This window comes from Penicillium antarcticum, assembly GCF_028974205.1.
Source record: "Penicillium antarcticum strain IBT 31339 chromosome Unknown utg000006l_segment0_segment0, whole genome shotgun sequence".
NCBI classification, from domain to species: Eukaryota; Fungi; Ascomycota; class Eurotiomycetes; order Eurotiales; family Aspergillaceae; genus Penicillium; species Penicillium antarcticum.
Genome location: NW_026695304.1, coordinates 2,902,137 through 2,922,014, shown reverse-complemented (window position 1 = coordinate 2,922,014; position 19,878 = coordinate 2,902,137). Strand labels below are relative to the sequence as shown.

At 47.6% G+C, this 19,878-nt stretch overlaps 8 protein-coding genes across 8 annotated transcripts; 4 read left to right on the top strand and 4 right to left on the bottom strand.

Annotated features, from left to right (window-relative positions):
- Positions 1 to 584: 584 nt before the first annotated feature.
- Positions 585 to 1,830, top strand: N7508_007184 (sugar phosphate isomerase/epimerase family protein; the record flags this gene model as incomplete). Its single annotated transcript, XM_058465248.1, has 7 exons — positions 585 to 684; positions 761 to 854; positions 920 to 1,057; positions 1,111 to 1,269; positions 1,334 to 1,436; positions 1,487 to 1,662; positions 1,716 to 1,830. 7 exons carry the CDS (start codon positions 585 to 587, stop codon positions 1,828 to 1,830), a joined length of 885 nt encoding a protein of 294 aa, XP_058319101.1.
- An 835-nt stretch (positions 1,831 to 2,665) lies between these two features.
- On the top strand, positions 2,666 to 6,367 carry N7508_007183 (DUF3433 domain-containing protein; the record flags this gene model as incomplete). The annotated part of the gene is made up of 1 exon (XM_058465247.1): positions 2,666 to 6,367. One exon carries the CDS (start codon positions 2,666 to 2,668, stop codon positions 6,365 to 6,367), a length of 3,702 nt encoding a protein of 1,233 aa, XP_058319100.1.
- Positions 6,368 to 7,259: 892 nt separating this feature from the next.
- On the bottom strand, positions 7,260 to 8,873 carry N7508_007182 (uncharacterized protein; the record flags this gene model as incomplete). The annotated part of the gene is made up of 1 exon (XM_058465246.1): positions 7,260 to 8,873. One exon carries the CDS (start codon positions 8,871 to 8,873, stop codon positions 7,260 to 7,262), a length of 1,614 nt encoding a protein of 537 aa, XP_058319099.1.
- Positions 8,874 to 9,631: 758 nt separating this feature from the next.
- N7508_007181 (uncharacterized protein) lies at positions 9,632 to 10,636 on the top strand (the record flags this gene model as incomplete). The annotated part of the gene is made up of 1 exon (XM_058465245.1): positions 9,632 to 10,636. One exon carries the CDS (start codon positions 9,632 to 9,634, stop codon positions 10,634 to 10,636), a length of 1,005 nt encoding a protein of 334 aa, XP_058319098.1.
- Positions 10,637 to 10,760: 124 nt separating this feature from the next.
- N7508_007180 (uncharacterized protein) lies at positions 10,761 to 12,515 on the bottom strand (the record flags this gene model as incomplete). Its single annotated transcript, XM_058465244.1, has 1 exon — positions 10,761 to 12,515. The coding sequence occupies one exon, from the start codon at positions 12,513 to 12,515 to the stop codon at positions 10,761 to 10,763; it is 1,755 nt and encodes a 584-aa protein (XP_058319097.1).
- A 449-nt stretch (positions 12,516 to 12,964) lies between these two features.
- On the bottom strand, positions 12,965 to 15,066 carry N7508_007179 (uncharacterized protein; the record flags this gene model as incomplete). Its single annotated transcript, XM_058465243.1, has 9 exons — positions 12,965 to 13,280; positions 13,342 to 13,581; positions 13,639 to 13,867; positions 13,940 to 14,007; positions 14,061 to 14,154; positions 14,211 to 14,298; positions 14,390 to 14,554; positions 14,611 to 14,712; positions 14,767 to 15,066. 9 exons carry the CDS (start codon positions 15,064 to 15,066, stop codon positions 12,965 to 12,967), a joined length of 1,602 nt encoding a protein of 533 aa, XP_058319096.1.
- An 855-nt stretch (positions 15,067 to 15,921) lies between these two features.
- N7508_007178 (uncharacterized protein) lies at positions 15,922 to 17,224 on the top strand (the record flags this gene model as incomplete). Its single annotated transcript, XM_058465242.1, has 4 exons — positions 15,922 to 16,009; positions 16,092 to 16,193; positions 16,246 to 16,406; positions 16,463 to 17,224. The coding sequence occupies 4 exons, from the start codon at positions 15,922 to 15,924 to the stop codon at positions 17,222 to 17,224; spliced, it is 1,113 nt and encodes a 370-aa protein (XP_058319095.1).
- A 1,676-nt stretch (positions 17,225 to 18,900) lies between these two features.
- Positions 18,901 to 19,550, bottom strand: N7508_007177 (uncharacterized protein; the record flags this gene model as incomplete). The annotated part of the gene is made up of 3 exons (XM_058465241.1): positions 18,901 to 19,187; positions 19,238 to 19,300; positions 19,346 to 19,550. The coding sequence occupies 3 exons, from the start codon at positions 19,548 to 19,550 to the stop codon at positions 18,901 to 18,903; spliced, it is 555 nt and encodes a 184-aa protein (XP_058319094.1).
- Positions 19,551 to 19,878: the final 328 nt, after the last annotated feature.

The window sequence follows — 19,878 nt, the reverse complement described above, 5'->3', positions numbered from 1 at the left end:
CCAGGAACTGTTCGCCAATGACGCCCAGATTGTATTGTATTGTTTAAATCACATATTGAGAGCCGAACTCGCTCTAAGATGGTCAGCAATGCGCACGCGAAATTCTCAAGCTCCCTTAGTTAAACGCGTCAAAAGAAAACCGGAGCAACTCCGAGAAAAAGACAAAAATATGACGAAATCTATCACATTCAACCCTCCCTCTTTCACAAGCCAACAAGAAAGTGGTGCGAGCCAAGTGGGATGTTGAACAAACATCTCCGCATCCCCAGAAGAGTGAGTGGGGGCCCATCCCTAAAGAGCATTTTTCGCCGCAAAGTGACCAAACTTAGCATAGCACGGAGATCCACTCCGAATAGCAACACAATCAACATGCCATAGTGTCGATATGGGTGACCCACCGGGGGACGGGGAGCATTTCTTCTTTCGGGCGCAGCGGAAAGATCGTCCATGCGGAAAAGCTATGGCGCAAGTATGCAAGCTATCGTGGAAATATATATAGTTTTTGCAGTTCCTGTTGTATCTTAGCTATAAGATCAATTTTGAACGTATACGATTGCGCCGCCTACTCTACTTCCTTCCCAGCCATGAAAATTGACCGCTTTCGCTCTGTCTGGGGAATTGCCCCGGGTTCCAACCTTGACAACTGGGCTCAGGAATTCCCGCAATTGAAGGCCCATGGATATAGTATGTCAATTGACATCTCTGAGATGATTGTATCTGTTGCTGCGGGAACCTGAACTAACGATATGTCATTGAAAAGGTGGTGAAGTAGACATCCATGGGCTTGAACCAAGCAAGGACTTCCCACACCTGAAGGAACTTTGTGACCAGAATGGCCTCGAAATCGGATTGATGTTAGCATCTGGATTGCAACCGAAATGCTGCCACCCAAGTCGTAATGCTAATTGAAGTTGAATAGGTTCCACTCGTCCTGGTATGGATACCTCGATCCTCGCCCAATGGGCACAAAAGCAGACCACCATTTGACAAACTATCGACACTTCCTCCAATTGGTTCAACAATTGAAGCCTTCATATATGAATTTCCAATCCGGCGAGTGAGTATCCACTTCATTGAAGCATACTTCACATCGCGCACACCTCAATGTAGGGATCTTTGGGATGTCGAAGAGTCTATCAAATTCTACAAGGGCACACTGGTTGTTGACAAGGAAATTGGAGTCTCCGATCGTGTCTGGCACGAAACGCACCGCAACCGATCCCTTTTCATGCCTTATGCCACACAGCGCATCCTAGAAGCTGTCCCAGAGTACGGAAATAATCAATGACGCCCACTACTTATGTGTAAAGACAACGGCTAACCGATATGAAAGACTCCGAATCAACGCCGATTTCTCCCACTGGATGGTTGGATGTGAGCGAGTCCTCGATATCAGCGAAGGTGACAAGCTCATGATGAATGCAATCATCCCACACGTGAGTATCCACCAAGGGAGCAATAATAAATACGACTAACAATGAGTCAGGTGTACCACAACCATGCACGAATCGGAACAACACAAGCATCGCAATGCCCAGAGCCGACCAACCCTGTCTTTAAAGAGGAGAGAGAATGTTTCGAGAGAATCTGGAAACAGGTCATCGCGGCTCGGGTCAAAATCTCTGGGTCCGATTCGAGACTTATTTTCGTGCCGGAATATGGGTGAGTGGATTTCCAATTGATTTTGTGATAATTGTATGTTGATAGCTCCGTAGACCATTCCCGTATCATCCTATCGGCAGCACTAAGACTCATGGCGAGGTTGCGGATGACGAGGGTAAGCGTTTGGAGGCTTTGTTCGGGGAGTATGCTGCAAGTTTGACTGTTTGATTGGTTTACGATGGATGTGCGAGCATACCATGTTCAAAGCTATGATGAACAGAAAATTATAAGACGTATTAGATTTCAGATGGAAAATACTTTTGAGCTTGATTTATTGCCAGATACACTCCACGGAAATAACGGGGTTTTTTCCCACAGTCCTGCATTATCGCATTATTCAATTTACCTTCGAACAAAGAATATAACGGAATTTGCCATCAACCCACTCGACCTAGGATGCAATTCCATCTGTTCAGACCAAAATCTACGGCCCTCTTTTGAAAATGACATCTCGGCTCCGTACTTATGGAGAACAGAGCTCTAAAAAAGGGGCTAAGCATCGTCCCGTTTAGCCGCCCCCACATGTAAGATTATGGCCGTCAAGTTCAAGGATAGGTCAGGTTTCAGATCCCAGATCATAGTCACCTTCCAAGATAAAATTAGTGCCGCAAGTACTAGCAAAAGCGGCGGCCAGAGTCGAGGCCTCGTAGAGCCCGGTGGCGAGTGTGCACGTGATTCCCAGCGACATCGGGCGCCAGCTGTCAGCACGTACAGACAGCTGCAAAGTAATGATTCAATATAGAACATCAAATGTTGATATGAGGAACCAAAGTGAAAAGGAGTGAGAATTCTTGGCAGTTCGAGTCATCGGTCAGACCGACGCTGCGCCACGCCAAGTGTGCAAACCCTGCAAACCTTATACAACCCAAACTTGAAACGCGCCTCTGCTTCGTCAATTGTCTGAATCCGCAGCTAATAGAGAGGATAATTCAGAAGCTCATTGCAATGCTTCTGGGTAGCCCTGGAAAACTCTGGGCCTAATACGTCCACTGGCGCAGGGAAAATGTCCGAGCCTGCAGATGGCTCGGAGAATTCCAGCATTCCAACCGAAAAAAAGAAGTGCTGGATCCCAACCTCGCTGAGGCGTCCATATCTTTTCAGTGTTGCCGCTCTTTACTTGTCCATGTGCATTGCGATTGAAGCCATTCGTGAATATTCCAATCGCCACCAAGGTCTCATTCATCTCTTCTCTTACACAGAGCTTGGAAACTTCTCCACAAGGCTGCCCACATATTTGCCAACAGCATTTGCTGTGCTAGCATTCACACTATGGAACATATGTTCCCTCGATGTGCTACGGCTGGAGCCATATTTCCAGTTGGCCAAGCCTGAGGGAGCTCCTGGGACTGTGCTGTTCACCAACTATTGCTATTTCTTCGGCATTCTGGCTCCAATAACGGCGATTCGAAACAAGCATTGGATTGTGGTTCTCGTATCATTTACTGCGATGATTCAACGAATGGTTCTGCCATCCCTTATGTCAGGGCTTGTGTCGCTTCACGAGGTTAACATGACCTCCTTGGAATCTGTTTATACCTGGCCCAGTCTGGCCAATCTGGAAAATCAGAATGATTGGCTGGAAGAGGGCAGACATCATCGTGGCAATAAGACTGAGTTTCACGCAGACACGTTTTTCTTCTATCGAACTCTCAACTACGCCACACCACCCATCTCTAGGCCAATGCATTGGGAGCATGGTGCGACGTGGCAACTGAATCAACCTGCTTACTGGGCCAATTTGACTTGCACAGAAGTAAGGTTGGAGAATCTTGTCCCCTATACTTGGACTACTTCAAATTCCACGAGTGCTACCAGCAACGACAGCTCAGCAACCTTGACCTGGAACATACGCAACGTCCAACTCCAAAAAGCCTCTGGAGCTAGGGATGATTCCGAATGCGAGGTGGATATTCTTTTGAATAGCTCTTCCCCAGACCGCAAAGGATCATACCAATTGCGACATTGGGAACCTCTTGACCCGTATAATACTGTCAACTCAACATCAACCTTGACTCGTACCGGGTGCGAATCACTTGCACTGGTCGGCCTCACTATCAATATCAATTCTACATCATCGGGAAATTTTTCGTCGAATGCTACGGTTTTCGGATGTCGCAGCACATACATGCACGCGATGGCGGAGATCTCGCTTCCCGCAAACACCTCGGTCGCTACTGTTACAAACATTTCCAAAAAGACAACAAATATGACCTCATCAGAAATCAGCATAACAGGCCTCGAAAGGAGTCTTCTACGGAGATACCAGAACGGCGAGCTTCCGTTATGGGGTCCCGGATACCGATATTCCCATCCTGGCTTGACTCGATCAACAGGGGTGAATAGCTCGTTAATCGACCCGTTGAAGCCCTCGAACGTTGGCGACTACCAAGAAGAGATTCGCCACCTTTGGAACCGGCATTTTACGGTTTCGATGAACAAATTCTTCAACACCACAACTCCCCCAGTCCGAATCAACGCGAGGCAATCCACCCTGAGGATTGTTTATAGCGTGAGTTCTCACTCCGCCATTGTTGCGGAATCAATCCTTCTGGCATCATGTGTCCTACTCTTTTCCATGTTCTTCCTGTATCAACGTCGACCAAATTTTCTCCAATCGGATCCCGGCTCCATCGCAGTGCAGTGCGCTATCATTACAGATATTTTCACTTCGACAGACGCGGTGATCAAATCTGACATCGACTTTCACACTGCTACCCCGCGACAGCTTCGCCAATTTGCCAGATCGTTATGGTGCCGATGGATAGATGGACCCGACAGAAGGCAGATGGAAATCATCCCGCGCGAGGTGTATGTTGCATCTTCAAGCTCACGCACGTCTCGGTTACAAAAGCTCGCCCGAGCTCGTCGTTCAAGACAAGCAACACGGCGGCCACGGTCTAATGCGAAGCCTCATTTCGTGAAGACGCCTTGGTTTCTACTCGAATGCATAGCCATAGCGGGCGTTCTCGCTGGGTTCGGAGCGTCTTTCCAGTTTCTTCATCTAGACAAACTTGGCTACTCACTTACTACCGGGGCGACAATCCTCTACTTGTATCTGATCTATGGACCCACTGTCATCGCCTCCATTATCAGCTCTCTTTTCATCTCAGTCCATCGTCATTTGAGTAACTTGGAGCCTTGGGTCCAACTGAAAGAGGGCGCTGCCTCGGCGCGAGAGTCTCTGAGTGTCAATTATGGATCCAAAACGCCAATCACGATCTGGAAACAGTTCCGCTCAAATGCGCCTCCTATCTTAGTAATGCTTTCCTCGGTGTGTTTGATTGACTACTTCTTGACCGTTGTCAGCAGTGGAATGTTCGAACCAACGGTCGACCACTGGTCTGAGGTTACGGCAGACCTGGTGCCTCAATATCATGACTCCCACTTCTTGAACCCTGAAGTTAGGGTTGATTTCCATGGCTATAACCTCATCGAAGATACTCTGTCTACCAACCATTCTATATTGGCGTGGACAACGGCCAATACTTCATTTGTACCTTTCGAAGTCAAAGAGAACGACGAGTTCGCGGATTGGAAGTTGTATACGGCCCGAACACGGGGTATTGGCGTCGACCTTCAATGCGCAGAGATTTCTTCCAGCAATTCACACGTCATCTCCGATAACAGGTCCTGGACATATACACCCTCTCACAGCTCATCCGGTATGAAATGCACTGCGGAATTTCAACAAACTAAACATTACCATCACGCCTGGAATGAATCGACCTTTTTGATTTCACCCACCGAGACCGATATCGCATGCCAGAAGTCCTTCGTGCTAGTAAGCTATGGAGGAGCAACTGCCATAGAAACCATTGTCTCTGCGAACCCAACCGCATTCCACTGCCAGCCAAAGATCCAAATCCAAGACTATGACATCCATTTTTGCCCAGAGGGATTGATACAATCTTATTCGCCAGTCGCTGGCAGCATGATAACCCAAGGGCGCATGTTCCAAAACGCATCAGATAGCCTGGCATCATTCACACAGGCCTTCACGCGAGACCATGACGGACCAGCACTGGTAACGAGCGAGATGTATGCATCCTCAAAACGATTCTTGGGATTTAAATTCGGACCTCAAGACCAGACCGCGCTGCTGCGGGCCGTCAAGCTTGTCTATCAATCGACCTTCAGCATGCACACATCACTCTGGCGCGATCTGTACCTGGATGTTCTCCCGGACGAATCGCGCACCAAACCAGTGAATGGTACCTTGACCGCAGCGGTATGGGATGTCCCACCCTCCGACACAACGATTGTCATCATGATCATCATATTATCCTTCGACTTCGCCGTTTTAATATTTGTCTTTTGGCTTAGACGGAAATACTACAACGGACCACCCATTCCACGCTCGATCGGGTCACTCATGCCGTGGATTGCAAATACCCGCATGTTATCTGATATCCGGGGCACCATGGCTTGGTCTGAAACCGAACAGCGTGATCATCTCGAAGCACTTGGCCGACGATATCGTTTCGGGCAATTCGATGCTTCGAGTGGGCTTGGTGGACCGGGGAAAGTGGCCCTTGACTATGATGATGAAAAGGTGCCGGAAGCTGGCAGGGGAGAGGAGTACGAAATGGATGATGCGCCTCCTTTGGGCAATTCTGGTCCAGTATTTCCTTTGGAGGTGTCGTTGGCTGCTGTGGGATCTGAGTCAACGCTTGTAGATACACATACTACTGCAAATACCCCCTGAGTAAATTCAGGGTTAATGAATAATGACAATCATGACTTCGCACTTTCTGTTGCGAGTAAGAAAACGCCTTGTCTTTCAAGTAGCATACAAATTCTCGCAATATTGTTCAGTCAGTCAAGCAAAGGATCCCCGTTCAACTGCGGGAACTCCATGTTCTGCAGCAAGTCCAGAGTCTTACGCCTATGCTCATAGGGATCCTCAGGGGTGAGACAACGATCTCTGTAAGCCTCAAATCCGTAATTGATCTGATAGAGCAAGGACCCGAGGGAGAACTGCTCTGTCCGAGGACCAAGAAAGCCGAGGACAACGCGTTTGCTCGAGCTTATCACATAGTCAAGGGAAATACCGCCACCTGAGACGTGTAAACATCGCAAAATAGAGGGAAAAGGCGGGATTCTCGCGCTATTTCTGGAACTGTGCCCTTTCAAATTCTCCTGACCTCGGAACTTTGACCGCCATACAAGGTTAAATCTCATGCCTCTGCTCTAGGGAAATCGCAGCTTTGTACACTAGATGGAAGGATATGAGATGCGTTGTGCGGAGCGGTAAATTGTAGCTAAGAACACAAGCCACTTGCTTCCTTCCCAAAAGAAAACCGGAATTAGCAAATAATAACAGTAAGGAGGTAAAAGACCAATTATGATTGGTCAAACAAGGTAGTTGGCAACAGCTCATACTCACACGCAGCTTCAATAGGCCGACCTGAGCACATCTATTGAGGTCATCTCAAACCACGACCTTATTAAGAACCGGACGCCCAACGCGGTCAGCTTGGGGTAACAAAGACTGTGCCAAGCCGAGCACTCTAGCCTACGAATTGGGCACTTGCGCCCTTTTCAGTAGGTTTCAAGCTGAAGAACTGACTACTTCAACTTAAATGGAGAAAAATCAATTACTGATCACAATCCTCACTTCCATCACCTGCGCGCGGGCCTCGTACAACGCGGAAACGGGCCACCCCATCGTTTGCCAGTTGAGCGACAAGGCCGTACTCCCAGTCAAGATATGCCTGCATGTTTTCCCTCGCATTCCCTGTTCCCTCATATGGTCTTTTGTAGACATCTATCGGCTCAGAAAGCCATCGGGACTCGGTTTCAAGGGAATATCCGGCTGCCACCCACGCCTCTGTTCCTCCTTCTAAGTATATGACCGAGTCTCGTCCGCCGGATAGTTCTTGTATCTCCTTGCAGTTCATGGCTGCAGCGATACCATCAGGCGAGGTCAGCACGATATGTTCGTTCCCTTTGATAGTCTTCAAATCTCTAATAAGCTCGGGTCCAGAAGCAAACCATGCACCGGGAATATGGCCTCTGCGATAGGACGGACTGCGAGCAAGATCAACCACGGTTGCCCCTTTAAGATCTCGAAGGGCATTGACTGAAATTCCATGGACCTTCAAGTGAGGCAATGAGGGTGGCCTGTGTACTGAAAGCCCAGTAGGATATGGTGATAATACAGAAGACATTACGTCAACCTCCCATCCGAGCTGATAGAGCCAACTGGCTGTCATGCGACCTCGAACGAAGTCCGTATCATAGAGGATAATGCGAGCGCCTCGAACACCAATCCATTCTTCGGTCGCTTGTACCAGTTGACCACCTGGGGCATTGGTGAATCCAAACGGGTGCCCAAGCGTATACTCCTCTGGGTCTCTCACGTCGAGCAGGTACAGAGTCCGATCCTGCCCATTTACGGCCAGGTCACTGATTTTAGACGGTTCGAGAAGAGCAATGTCAAGCTGAGAGGTCCACCAGTCTGCGTGTCGTGATGCCTTGGCTAATCTTTTGGCTGAAGGACGTGAAGCTCGGTCTGTTTTACCATTTTCCAGCTTGAAACCTTCCAACATCCACCCAATTGTCCCATTGCGAAGGGCAAACACCTTGTTGGGGACTCTGGCATTGACTAAAGACTGGGCTCCGATAATACTCCGTGTTCTCCCAGCACAGTTGACGACGACCGTGGTCTTGGGTGAAGGCACAGTCTCGAAGAAGCGATAGAGCAGTTCTCCTCCGGGACAACTCCGTCCACCAGGGATGCTCATAGTATTGAATTCTTCGAATCGTCTTGCATCCAGAATCACGAGGTCTTCTTTATTCTCCAAGGCATCCTTCAGCCCTGTCGCTGAAATGGATGGTGTGTGATTGATGGATTCGACAAGTTCGCCGAATGCCTTGGATGGAACACCGACATCACGATAGACCTCGCCGACGAGAGAATATGCAGAGAGCCCACCTTCGAGTATGGATACATTCTCATATCCCATGGCTGAGATCCGGGACACAGCTCGAACATCGTAACCCTCGCCACTGTCATAGACAACGATCGGGGCAGCCAGTCGAGGCACCAGTGCAGGCAGCTTGCTCTCGATCTCCGATACTGGTACGTTGACTGCAAAAAGAGGATGTGACGCAGCATATGGGCCTTCTTCACGGACATCCAGAAGGGCAATCTCTTGTTCTATGATCCAGGCATGACGCACATCATGTGCAGTGGTATATCTCGCCATTTGGCATTGTGGGTCTCAGAATGAACTTTTCAAATGAGTTGAGATAGCAAGTTCGAATTACCAGTTGATACAATGCAGCTAGGCGAGTATCTTCACTATGTAGCCGCACAAACTGTGCTCGGACGTTTTTTGCTCGGAGCTATTCGGACGCTTTTGTAGTGGCCCCGCAAAACACACCAGCTCACACTCAAGGAAATGAGCATGAGTCCCGTCACGTCTTCATATATTTTGTTACGCCTCCAAATCTGCGTTGATTTGAATGCTAAGGAAGTGTGAGTGGCAATTTTAGGCGAAAAGTAGTTCCTACGTGCCACCGGAGTCAAAGTGTTAATTGTTGCTTATGCTTCTCGCACTGTGAACGACCTGTCCACTGTTGTCTCATAATCATCATGAGTTGCGCGGGGTCTGTATACTCGGAATATGCTTTTCTACACAACATATTTGAATTTCGTCCTAAATATAAACGCCTCCGAATGGATATTTTACCCAAAAGGCATCTCCCGCTAACTGTAGAACCCCGCTCGAAGCTCGCCATCTCAGCAGAGAATGAGCGAGCGATCTTGAACTTTTCATCGGCGCCTGTTGGCATATTTGAGATAACTCCAACATAGAATGAGTTCAAGACAACGAAACTCATGCGAGGCCTGCCGTAGGTCTATTCTCCGAACCATGTGATAGGTAGCTAACGATGACCAGGTACTCGAAAGCTGAGATGCTCGGGAGAAAAGAGTGGCTGCTCGCGTTGCAAAGGCGTGTCAATGACGTGTAAATTCAAAGATAAAGGGGTTCCCGGGAGGCCCAGGAAGCGCTTGCGACAGGACCATCCAGAGGATAGCTTCCAAAATGAAGATAAGCAGACAGAATCCTCAAGTTCGTCAAGTCTTTCGCCTCACAGGCCTCGACCCGCTGTGCACTTTCCAGAAGCCGTCGACCCGTTACTCAGCGCGGATGAGTTCCAGTCATTGCCATATGAGATTTCCGGAAATTGTGGATTTGACCCTTTGCATTGGGAGATGCTCGAGAACGGGAACATTTTCTCTGCTCCACTGGAAACATGGCAGAATTTACAGCAGAGCGTAACAAATGAGCTTGAAATCCAGTCGACAGCCCTTGGTGCCTATGCATCTCCGGTTTCACTCTCCCAGTCGTGTAAATGTGACGAAGAGGTATCGAAAATAATCCGCAATTTGAGTCGCACGAATATGTCGCATGATACCATCAATACGATTCGCGCAGGGTTGTCTCTCACAGAAAGGCTTCTTACATGTCTAATATGCTACGATGTGTCGAAGCCGCCTCGATTGACCGTTCAAAACGTGCTCCTGATCGGGCAACTCATGTTCGGAGTAACAGCCGGCTACCAGAAGTACCTCCGTTGGTTGAGAAAATATTGTTCCGAGCTTGAGATGAGGAATGAAACCGAGGCCATCAATCTAGATGCAGGTCTTGGACTTCCACCAGGCCCCGGGTTACAAATGAGTGGCGACAAGTTCTACGAACTCGTCACGCATGGTCTACAGTCTGATGCAAAACATCTCTTAGTGCTAGGACATAAGTTTGCAATGCGGCAGCGCAATCGGCATTTGGTCGGCCACGAAAGTTGCCCCAGTCTAGAGGGTGGCTGCCGGAAGAAAGAAGACATGAATTACGATCCGCTTGATCTCTGTCCGCAAGACCCAGTGGCAAGGAAGTTAGTGCCTTGTTTTCGAATCGTCGGGGAAGTTCGAGGAATGATCAAGGATCTTGCAGTTGCCCTTGTATAATACCCATCTTGTAATTTGTTATTTTATGATGGGGCCAATTTGAAGCACGCGAAAGACTTTCTATGAAGCTGGTAGTTCGTCAAGCTTTCCTATATATGAATAATGAAAAGAAAAGTTTCCAGACCTAACACGAACACTTCTGTTTCCCACTATGACAACCATTCGCTTTAGGCTTTCCACTAGACAAAGGTATATTCCCCAACCTACAAAAGCAGGAGGATGTGATTTCAACGTCCGCCTCTACAAGAGCAAGAGCAAGTTGCTTCTTGATAATGGTTGCTTCCGCCTGACGACCCAATAGTTCGAGGCATTCATGATAGCCATGAAGAGCCCAGACATTATTTGGGTGTTGGTGTGCCCGTTTCGGTGTAGGAGAAAGCCCCAGATTCTCAGCGTAGGCTTGTGCAGCCCGCTCAACTTCCCCTTGCTCCAATGAGAGAGCTGCATATGCATGCCTTGCAGGAAGCATCCAACCCCAGGGCTCAGCAAAAGGAAGCTCATCTTCCAAAGTGATTGCATCCTGTAGTCTGCTGAATGCAGTCTCGTAATTTCCACTTCTGTATTCGATTTCGCCATCCAGCATAGCAGATGCCACCTTGAGAATGTCAATGATTTTATTCGGGAAGTCGAGACGCGTCGGCGGGACGAGCTTGGAAGCTTCTTTGAAAAGCTCTCGCTCCCTGTCTGCTTCTTCAAGCTGCAATGTAGCAGCATGCGCAATGCCCTTTCCGTAGTGCCGCATGACATTTGTAACACAATATAAATGCCTGTCCTCGAGGGGCTGAAGCTTTTTAAGTTCCTCCCACATTCCGAAGCGAATAAGCACGTGAACTCTGACAGCTTTGAAAAATTCCATCCAATTCGCGAGTGCAGGTGTTTCTACCCGCAGAATCTCTTCTGTGATGGTAGCTTCCATTCGATCTGTCGCTGACAATGCCGCCTTTGATTTTCCACCGAGCATCGCGGCGTAGATGAGAGAATGATAATCATGAAGTCGATAATAGCTATAGAACGTCAAGCCGCCATTCTGTTGAAAGAATTTGTCATCCGCAATGGTGGCCTTCAAGTTGTATTCGACTGCGCGACGATAATCGCCCACGAGAACATCGATATGGGCTGGCATGTGAAATGTATGACCGGTGTCGGGGAATATCTCGCGGATCATCTCTGACGCTGGTAAAGCAGCTTCGGGTGTTGCTGACATTTCCATCAGGTGGATGTACATGTGCGCGGGACCTGGATGCTGCTCAACTCCCGGCATTTTCAGCGCGTTTTCCAGCATATCTTTCACTTCAAACACTGGAGACGATGCAATTGGAAGTCCCGTACGGGCGTCGTATAGCTTCCGTGGAGCGCAGTTCATCAACGCATCAGCGAAGAGGGTGATAATGTCGAAGTTGTTGCGACCGAGTACCAAATACACATCTCTCATGGAATTCGCGTATGCTTTGTTACAGGCGGCCAGATTCCTGCTCGGATCATCGTTAGGGTATCGTTTCGCAAGAGCTTTGATGAGCGCCCGCTCCCAAGCTGATGCATGATCGAGCCGCTTCAGAGCCTCTTGAGAAAATACATAGCACTGCTTAATCGCATTGATTCGGTCTTTCTCGTCAAATAATGCCCATGTTTTGTTGTAGTTGGAGCCAGAGCAGAAGGATACCCCCCAATAGGCTATTGCGCAGTTCTCATCGTGCGCGATTGCCTGCCTGTAGCAGGTGACTGCTTCGTCGTGATTGAAGCAGTAAGTCCAGACGAGCGCCCGGTCAAACCATATCTGGGCTTCTTGTGAGTTGGTACTGACTTGGCGACTCAATGTTCCCAGGCTGAAGTAGGGGTCGCTGGATGGTCGTGCGGGCGGGTGAGGTTCAGCTGAGGCCATCTTTGGAGCTATGTCAGCCGATTGCCGAGGGTTTCAAGAGATTACTGTTCATCATAGGCGAAAGGAATGTCGAATTTCCAAGGTCACATGAAATGAGCCCAAGATTGGGGGTTCTCTCTATAGGCTCGGATGGTTTTCAATACAGCCGGGGTGTTTGTCTGATTCTGATTGGCCCCTCGGACCTTTTGGTTTGCGATGTCGGATATTTACAGATCGACTAGAGACACTGGATATTAATCACGAATGCAGTAAATATGACCAAGTTCGGAAACTGGGGGATTGAAACAGCTCAAGCTCGACAAAAGTTCACTGTCGCCAAAATATATACTGCGAACACTGACAGTGAAATATCTTCGAATTCCAATTTCCCCAACAGCACAACAGTACTTTGTAGGCCTTGACCTATTAGTAACCTAGCTCTATCGAAAATGTCCAAGTCTCGTTGTACATTAACGAGCCCTCAAGTCATTGTCCACAATATCTTCCAAAATAGTCTCGCCCCTTTTCTCCGCTGCGATTTTGGCAAGCTTCAGGCGCCTAGTATCACGCTCCGTATCCCAAGTCACCCACCATGTAATCAGCGTCAGGATTGCGCATAGACCAACTAAGCCCATGGCCACGGAGAAAGGCAGTGTATAGCGCGGGGCGTATTTGCTGTTGAACAACTGGGGACCGATGGCACCTCCGATTTGGCCGTAGCTGTTGACGAACCCAATGGAGAAAGCAGATCCTGTAGCTCGGGACGTAGTCTGCACGCGCCACGGCCTATTGTAGATTGTCAGTCATGTTTGAAAGCTTAGAACTGATGAAAATAGAAACAACATACCACATGACTGGAAACCATCCCGCATGTAGGGCATTTCCAATCAATGTCACAGCATATACAGCGCCTGTACTAGGATACACTACGAACACACCGTAACAGATCATGATCACGATGAGGAAAGAGAGTGGGTATAGAGGCCGAGGTATGCGACTGCGGTCTGCTGCGATGCCTGTGACAGCAATGAATAAAAGACCGCAGACTGTGATAGGGATATTGAGCAGTTGTGCTTGAGCAACGGTCCTGCGAGCTAATCAGCCAAATTTGCTCCATCAACACATTGTTAAGTATAAGACATACGTGTAGCCAAGACTCGCGATCACGGTCGATTGATAGAAGGTGACGCCGTTGGTTCCAACGGTAAAGGAAGCCCAGATCAATGTGAAAAGCCACAATCTCACATCTTTCAGCGATTCGATGACTTCCCGGAAATTGAAGTTTTGCTCGTTCGCTCGCGGAGCGTTAGCTGGTAGCCGATCTTGAATAAACTTCTTCTCTCTTTTGGTCAACCACTTTGCTGTCTCGGGAACTGCATTTTAAACCTTATATCAATATTAGAGAGCGAGCAAGGGGTGGCTTATAAATGGAAAAGGGTCCTTACAGTCTGGTAGTAGGAAGGCGATCGCAACACCAAAGATCACGGTCGCAATGCCCTCAGTGAGAAACAGCCTAAGATTAGATTAGCATAAAGAAACATAGAAGTTGTTTTTTTGGTCGCCTACCATTGCCATCCGGAAAGCCCTGCCGCACCTGACACAGTGTCAAAGGCGTAGGCGAGAAGACCACTGAAGATACCCGAGACGTTTCCGCAGATATCTGTTTATCACAATCCTTAGGACACTAGATACCTTGACAAGAAATTGATGACTTACAAAAGTAAAGCAGTCGCAATGACATCTCATCCGGTCGATACCAATATGTCATCTGGAGGATAACACCAGGGAACTGCCCAGCTTCAGCCTATAATGGTGTCAGTGAAGTTCATAACTTTCTCTAGGGGTGATCCAGAAATATGCTAGATATTTCAGAAATTGATAGGTGGAAAACATACTAGACCTAGCAAGAATCGTGTTGTGTATAGCCCCCCCTTATTTTTCACTGCAGCATTGCACATTAAAGCAACACCCCAGCTGATCATAATCCTGGACTGCCATTTTGAAGGAAAAAATTTCTTGAGAAAAAGGTTTGAGGGTGCTTCTAAAACGATATATGGGACCTAAGAGATATGTTAGTGCTTGTTCATGATATTGGTGTCGATTCGGGGCAAAGTACATAATAGAGGACAGTCACAAGATTGTACTCGTTTGATGCAATCCCAAGCTGTGTCATAATATTCTGGTCTGTTCCTTGGTTCATAATACGAGCATTTGATGCCTACAGAGCGGTAAGCCATTTTGTATCGACATGAGGGTCAGTGACAATGCATACATTGTTGCTGTCCAAATTCTTGAACATGAAGATGAGCGAGCAAAGCGTCATTAACCGCCAGTCAATCTTGCGTAGCAGCTTCTTTTCTTCTTGTGCCGTGAGAAGTGTCCTCCCACTCATCAGGTCAGGATTGTAGCCATCAATACTTTCTTGGCTCGACAAAGCTTCCCCGAGAGCCTCGCCACGTCTGACGGAATGAAGATCATGGCCGGAGTCACTTCCGATGGTCGAGGAAAGATCGGTCGCCGTTGTTCTACCAAAGTCTTTGGATATGACCTGGTCGGGCGTTGTGTCTGACATGGTTCAGGTGTTGCTTAATATCTTTTTGACAGACCAAGTTTCAATTATAAATATGCAAGTCGCTATTTCTACTATGATAGTCCGGAGACTTTCCGAAAAATGATATCAAGGCTGATGCCAAGTAAAAAGGTCCAGGCCTTGGACAGATTGTCTCATAGTCCACATGTATTGCGCACATAACGGACTAGATGAACTTCCATTATCAGAGATAATTGGAAACAACCGTATCGTAATATCCGGGTAGGCACGTTATGTGTGTGAAAGATAAACTGGGGTTGTAGTAAACCGTTACAGCCTAGTATTGATGTATGTTTTGTCTGACTTTGGCTATGCTGTTCTCATTATAATCTCTCTAGCAGCAGTTGGCTACTTTAATTCCGCATCTTGTGTGTTTTTTTTGCGTTATTCATTATACAAACTTCTTGTTTTCCATAGCCCTGTTCTCATCCAAGAGCAAAGATTATGGAAATTTTGGGGGTTTGGAAGATGGTGGCTGGTGAAGTCGTCATTTGCACAGGGATTTTTGGCATCGATCACGCAAACGGAGAAAAAGATGATGAGGTATTGACTGAACGCGAAAGCGGAGACAGGTCAAGCAACATACCAAAGCTCGAGACGAGCTTGCATGTCAAATATGAGAGTTGCTTTACGGACAGTGAGAAATTGACCGATTGGACTAAGCTATTGCATTTTTTTGGTTGTCAATTCTGAGCTTATCGCCAAGCCCTCAACATTGAAGCTTTAATAAAAACGCGCATTCCTCGTATATTTGAAAACTCCACAACAATACTGCCTTGCTAACATTGCTTGTCACAATATTTTGTTCCGTGAATCCGCTTCTGGCATTATTTCGCCATGGCAACATTAGCTCAAACCCCAGCCACAATCGGCCCAAGCACCGAAATTCCAACTTACCACCAGGTCCCAGAGACCTCTCTCGATCGTAAGTTTCTCTATGTTATACACAACTAGTCAAGCATGGGCCGTGACATAGTAGTGTTGAGTAACTTATTACTTGAATCTAGTGGACTGGGCGGACCTTGCCACATTGGATCTATCTCAATTTGACCTGCCTGGTGGTAAGACTCGGTTAGCCACACAGCTCTTCGATGCCATTCAAAATATCGGTTAGTACTGCGAAACCATTCCGTCGTAATTTACATACTTACTTGTCTCTAGGTTTCTTCTACATCACCAACTTCGGCTTATCGCAAGAAGATGTTGACCAGCAATTCTCTATTGGTCAGCAGATCTTCAAGCTTCCAATTGAGGAGAAGTTGAAGTTCCGTGCAGAGCTGGAAAACGGTGACTACAACGGGTATAAGCCAACGGGTCTTCGAGTATGCAAAAATAGACACCGTGATGTTCAAAGATAAAGCTCTGACCCTTTGAATAGGAAATCAGTCCCGGGGTGTTCGACAAAACAGAAATCTTCAACATTCCAAAATTCATCCCTGCCCTTGAACGGCCACAGCCAGATATCGTGAGCCAAAACCGTCCGATCATTGAGAGTTTCGCACGTCACATCCACGAAAATATTGTTCGTAAACTTCTCATACTGTTGGCTATCATTATCGAGCTCCCTGAAGACTATTTCCTCAATGTACACCGTTATGAGGAGAAAAGTGACTGCCACCTGCGGTACATGAAGTATCACCGCCGGAGCGAGGAGGAGAATGAGAGGGCTGCCGGAATTTGGTCCAAAGGCCACACAGACTTCGGCAGCCTGACCTTGCTATTCCGACAGCCAGTTGCTGCGCTGCAGGTTCGTACCCCGGAAGGCGAGTGGAAATGGGTGAAACCCTACCCAGAGAGCATTACAGTGAACCTTGCCGACTCACTTCAGTTCCTCACAAATGGGTTCCTTGAGAGTAGTATACATCGGGTAGTCGCGCCTCCTCCAGACCAGAGGGATATCGACCGTTTAGGTGTTCTATACTTTGTTCGACCTGAGGACAATCTTGAGTTGCGACCGGTTGTGAGTGAATTACTGCACCGTTTAGGGTATGATCAAACGCCCGACCAAAGTGCGGTCGGCATTACTGCTGGGGAGTGGGTGAAAGCTAGAGTTGCGAAGGGGGTCGACAAAGGTGAGGCGCGAAGTGAAATTGGCGAGCAGCCTATCATTGGGGGAGTGGTAGCCAGATATTATGATTGAAGTGCTGTGTTGTGAATTTTCGTTTGGCTCGGGTGGACTCATGACTTGCTTGGCGTGTTGGATTGATACAATTTAGTGTATTCTTTTTTTGCTACGAATACAAGGTTTATTTGAGATAGCCACCAATCAATGAGCTACCCTATCACATTGGATATGTATGTTTAAATATTCCTGACAGCCTGTAAAGTCTATGGCAACGAATTAGTGTCCGGATTATAGAGCAATGCAGCGAGTGAGTACAAGACGCACCACCAGCTTATGGGCAGCGCCATTGATCAAGTGCGGAACATTTTCTGCATGAAACGCTCATAGCAAGCGTAGCCCTTCATACATAGGTACCGGTTTGAGTTTGCCTGTGCATTACCTCCGTTCTCTTGTTAGTCACATGTGCCTCGGGTTGGAGTTGTTCAAAGATTGTCAATTTATCGCGTGGGATCTGGAGAGACTCATGACCTCTGTTGCACTACTGTTTAGACAGAATGGATCCAACGCTCTAGAGTTTAAGAGAGATTTTCAAGTACCATTATCTCGTAGAGAAACCAAAGGGGGGTTATAGGTGGCGTGGAGACAACCTAAGTAACCAATAACAAAGCTGGACGAAGAGTACGCTTGTGCATGGCACTATGCAATACTTTCAACACAGATTACACATAATCTTTGTTGGAGGTCTTATTCTGCCCTATCTTCGTCACTCAGCCCTCCCGTGTATCTCTAGGGATGCGGATGAATACCATAGCCATGATTAGAGAAGCGACAGCTAAGCCCACAGCCAGATAGGCAGCACAATGATAACCTTGAAGAAGACCCTTCCCATTGTCAAATGTGTTTACCTCCACGGTACCAGCAAAATCCAAGCCCGGTGCTCATACCGTAACTGAGCAACTTTCCGACTAAGGACCCTGCAACAACTTGATGCTTGATTGATAATGTGTTACTAGCGATGATTTGAGCGCCTGTGACAATCAAATCGATTGTGAACGCAGATAGAAACATGGCTGGAAAAGCCATTGCCCAATATGTTAGGTGTTCTGGAAAAGTGGCCAATAGAATATTGATGGCGGTCATTGCCAGACACACCCATGCTGCGAAAAATGCATTTGCATAACCCACGATTGTCAGAGGAAGATACTGAACCCCAAACTTGATGAGGCTGTCTCCCCGAATGGTAATCACATACACATTCATGTACCAAAAGTAGATACCCAAACTCATGCATGAGAAGAATATGGTGAGCATAAGAAAGCTGAAAGAAGGTGCTTTCCATATATTAAACGGCAGTATCGGCTCTTTGGCCATCTTCATTTCCCAGAAGGAAAATGCACCAGAGTGAATAATCGACAGGATCAGAAAGGCGAACTCGTAGGGGCTGTTCCAACCAACAAGGGGGACTTGGCTGCAAACCTGATAGACTTCAGGTTTTCATAAAATTTCCGTTGGTGGAACTTAATTCCACACAGAATTGAACAAAATAAGTCCGCCGACTCCATGGTAAGCTCCAATCCAATCCACTGAACCATTCGGATCCACAAGCTCATCGGGAGGAACAGAGATAATCGCAGTCCCATAAACAGGAAGCCTAATAGCCCACTTCGAGGGAACATTTTAGCAAATGAAAACTTCAATTCCGGAGGAATGCGTTCTCACAGCATAAAGAACAAGTATTTCTACTCTGTCACCTAGACGATAACTGCAGAGACCAGAGAACCACCCGCCGCACCGACAGGCGCCATTGCCCCGAATAGTGCGAAGCCAAGGTTCCGCTTCCTTCCAGGTGGGAAGGTGATGCCTAGCAATGCCACAATGTTCGGAATCATCAGACCGCCGCCAACTCCACACAGCCCTCTCATGAAGCACATGGACACCAAGTTGTCTGCGAATCCTCCACACAGGGCCCAAACAACCCACCAGATACAACCAATTGAGAATATATTCTTATGAACATATACAGCTCCCAGGCGGCCATCTAATGAGCTGTCTTAGTTTAATGAGGTGTGTGATAAAGGGAAAGCTTACCGATGAGAACGAACGCTCCTTGGGTCAAAGCGTACGATGCAACAATCCACACAGACTGGACATCTGTCGCACCTAGCGACTACCCAATTGAAAGGCCTGAATTTATACCGGCACCGAGTGGAATCATCTGAACCAGTTGGGTCAAGGTGATCGCAATCATGAAAAGAGTCTCTCTGACATTGTTTGGTGCATTGCCATCTATTTTGGGGCCGGCGGTGTTGATTTGCGACTTGGATAAACCATCCTTCTCAATTCTACTCACAGGAAGTGCATTGTGGTGGGATTTGGATTCTGGGTTCTCCGGCATGTCCATTTCGACGTAAGATGAGAGGTCTTTGAGGTAAATACAGACTCCTGGATGGAAATGTGGCTAGAAGGGGGGGGGGTGTGGGGGGATTGTACAGTGGACCATTGACGAAGCGTGACAGAGCAGGGGACAACCAGAAGACACTGTCTCGGTCGGCACGTCTTGCAATGATTTTGTGCGGAAGTTGCCATGTTGGTAACGACTGGCTGACAGATTTATCTAACAAATCCGAAACTTTTCAGTATATGGCTAGCCATTTAGTAGTTTCCAAGGCATATAATAATTGAATGTGGAATGAATTCCGTTCTGAAAGGACAGGGATGGATGCTAATTG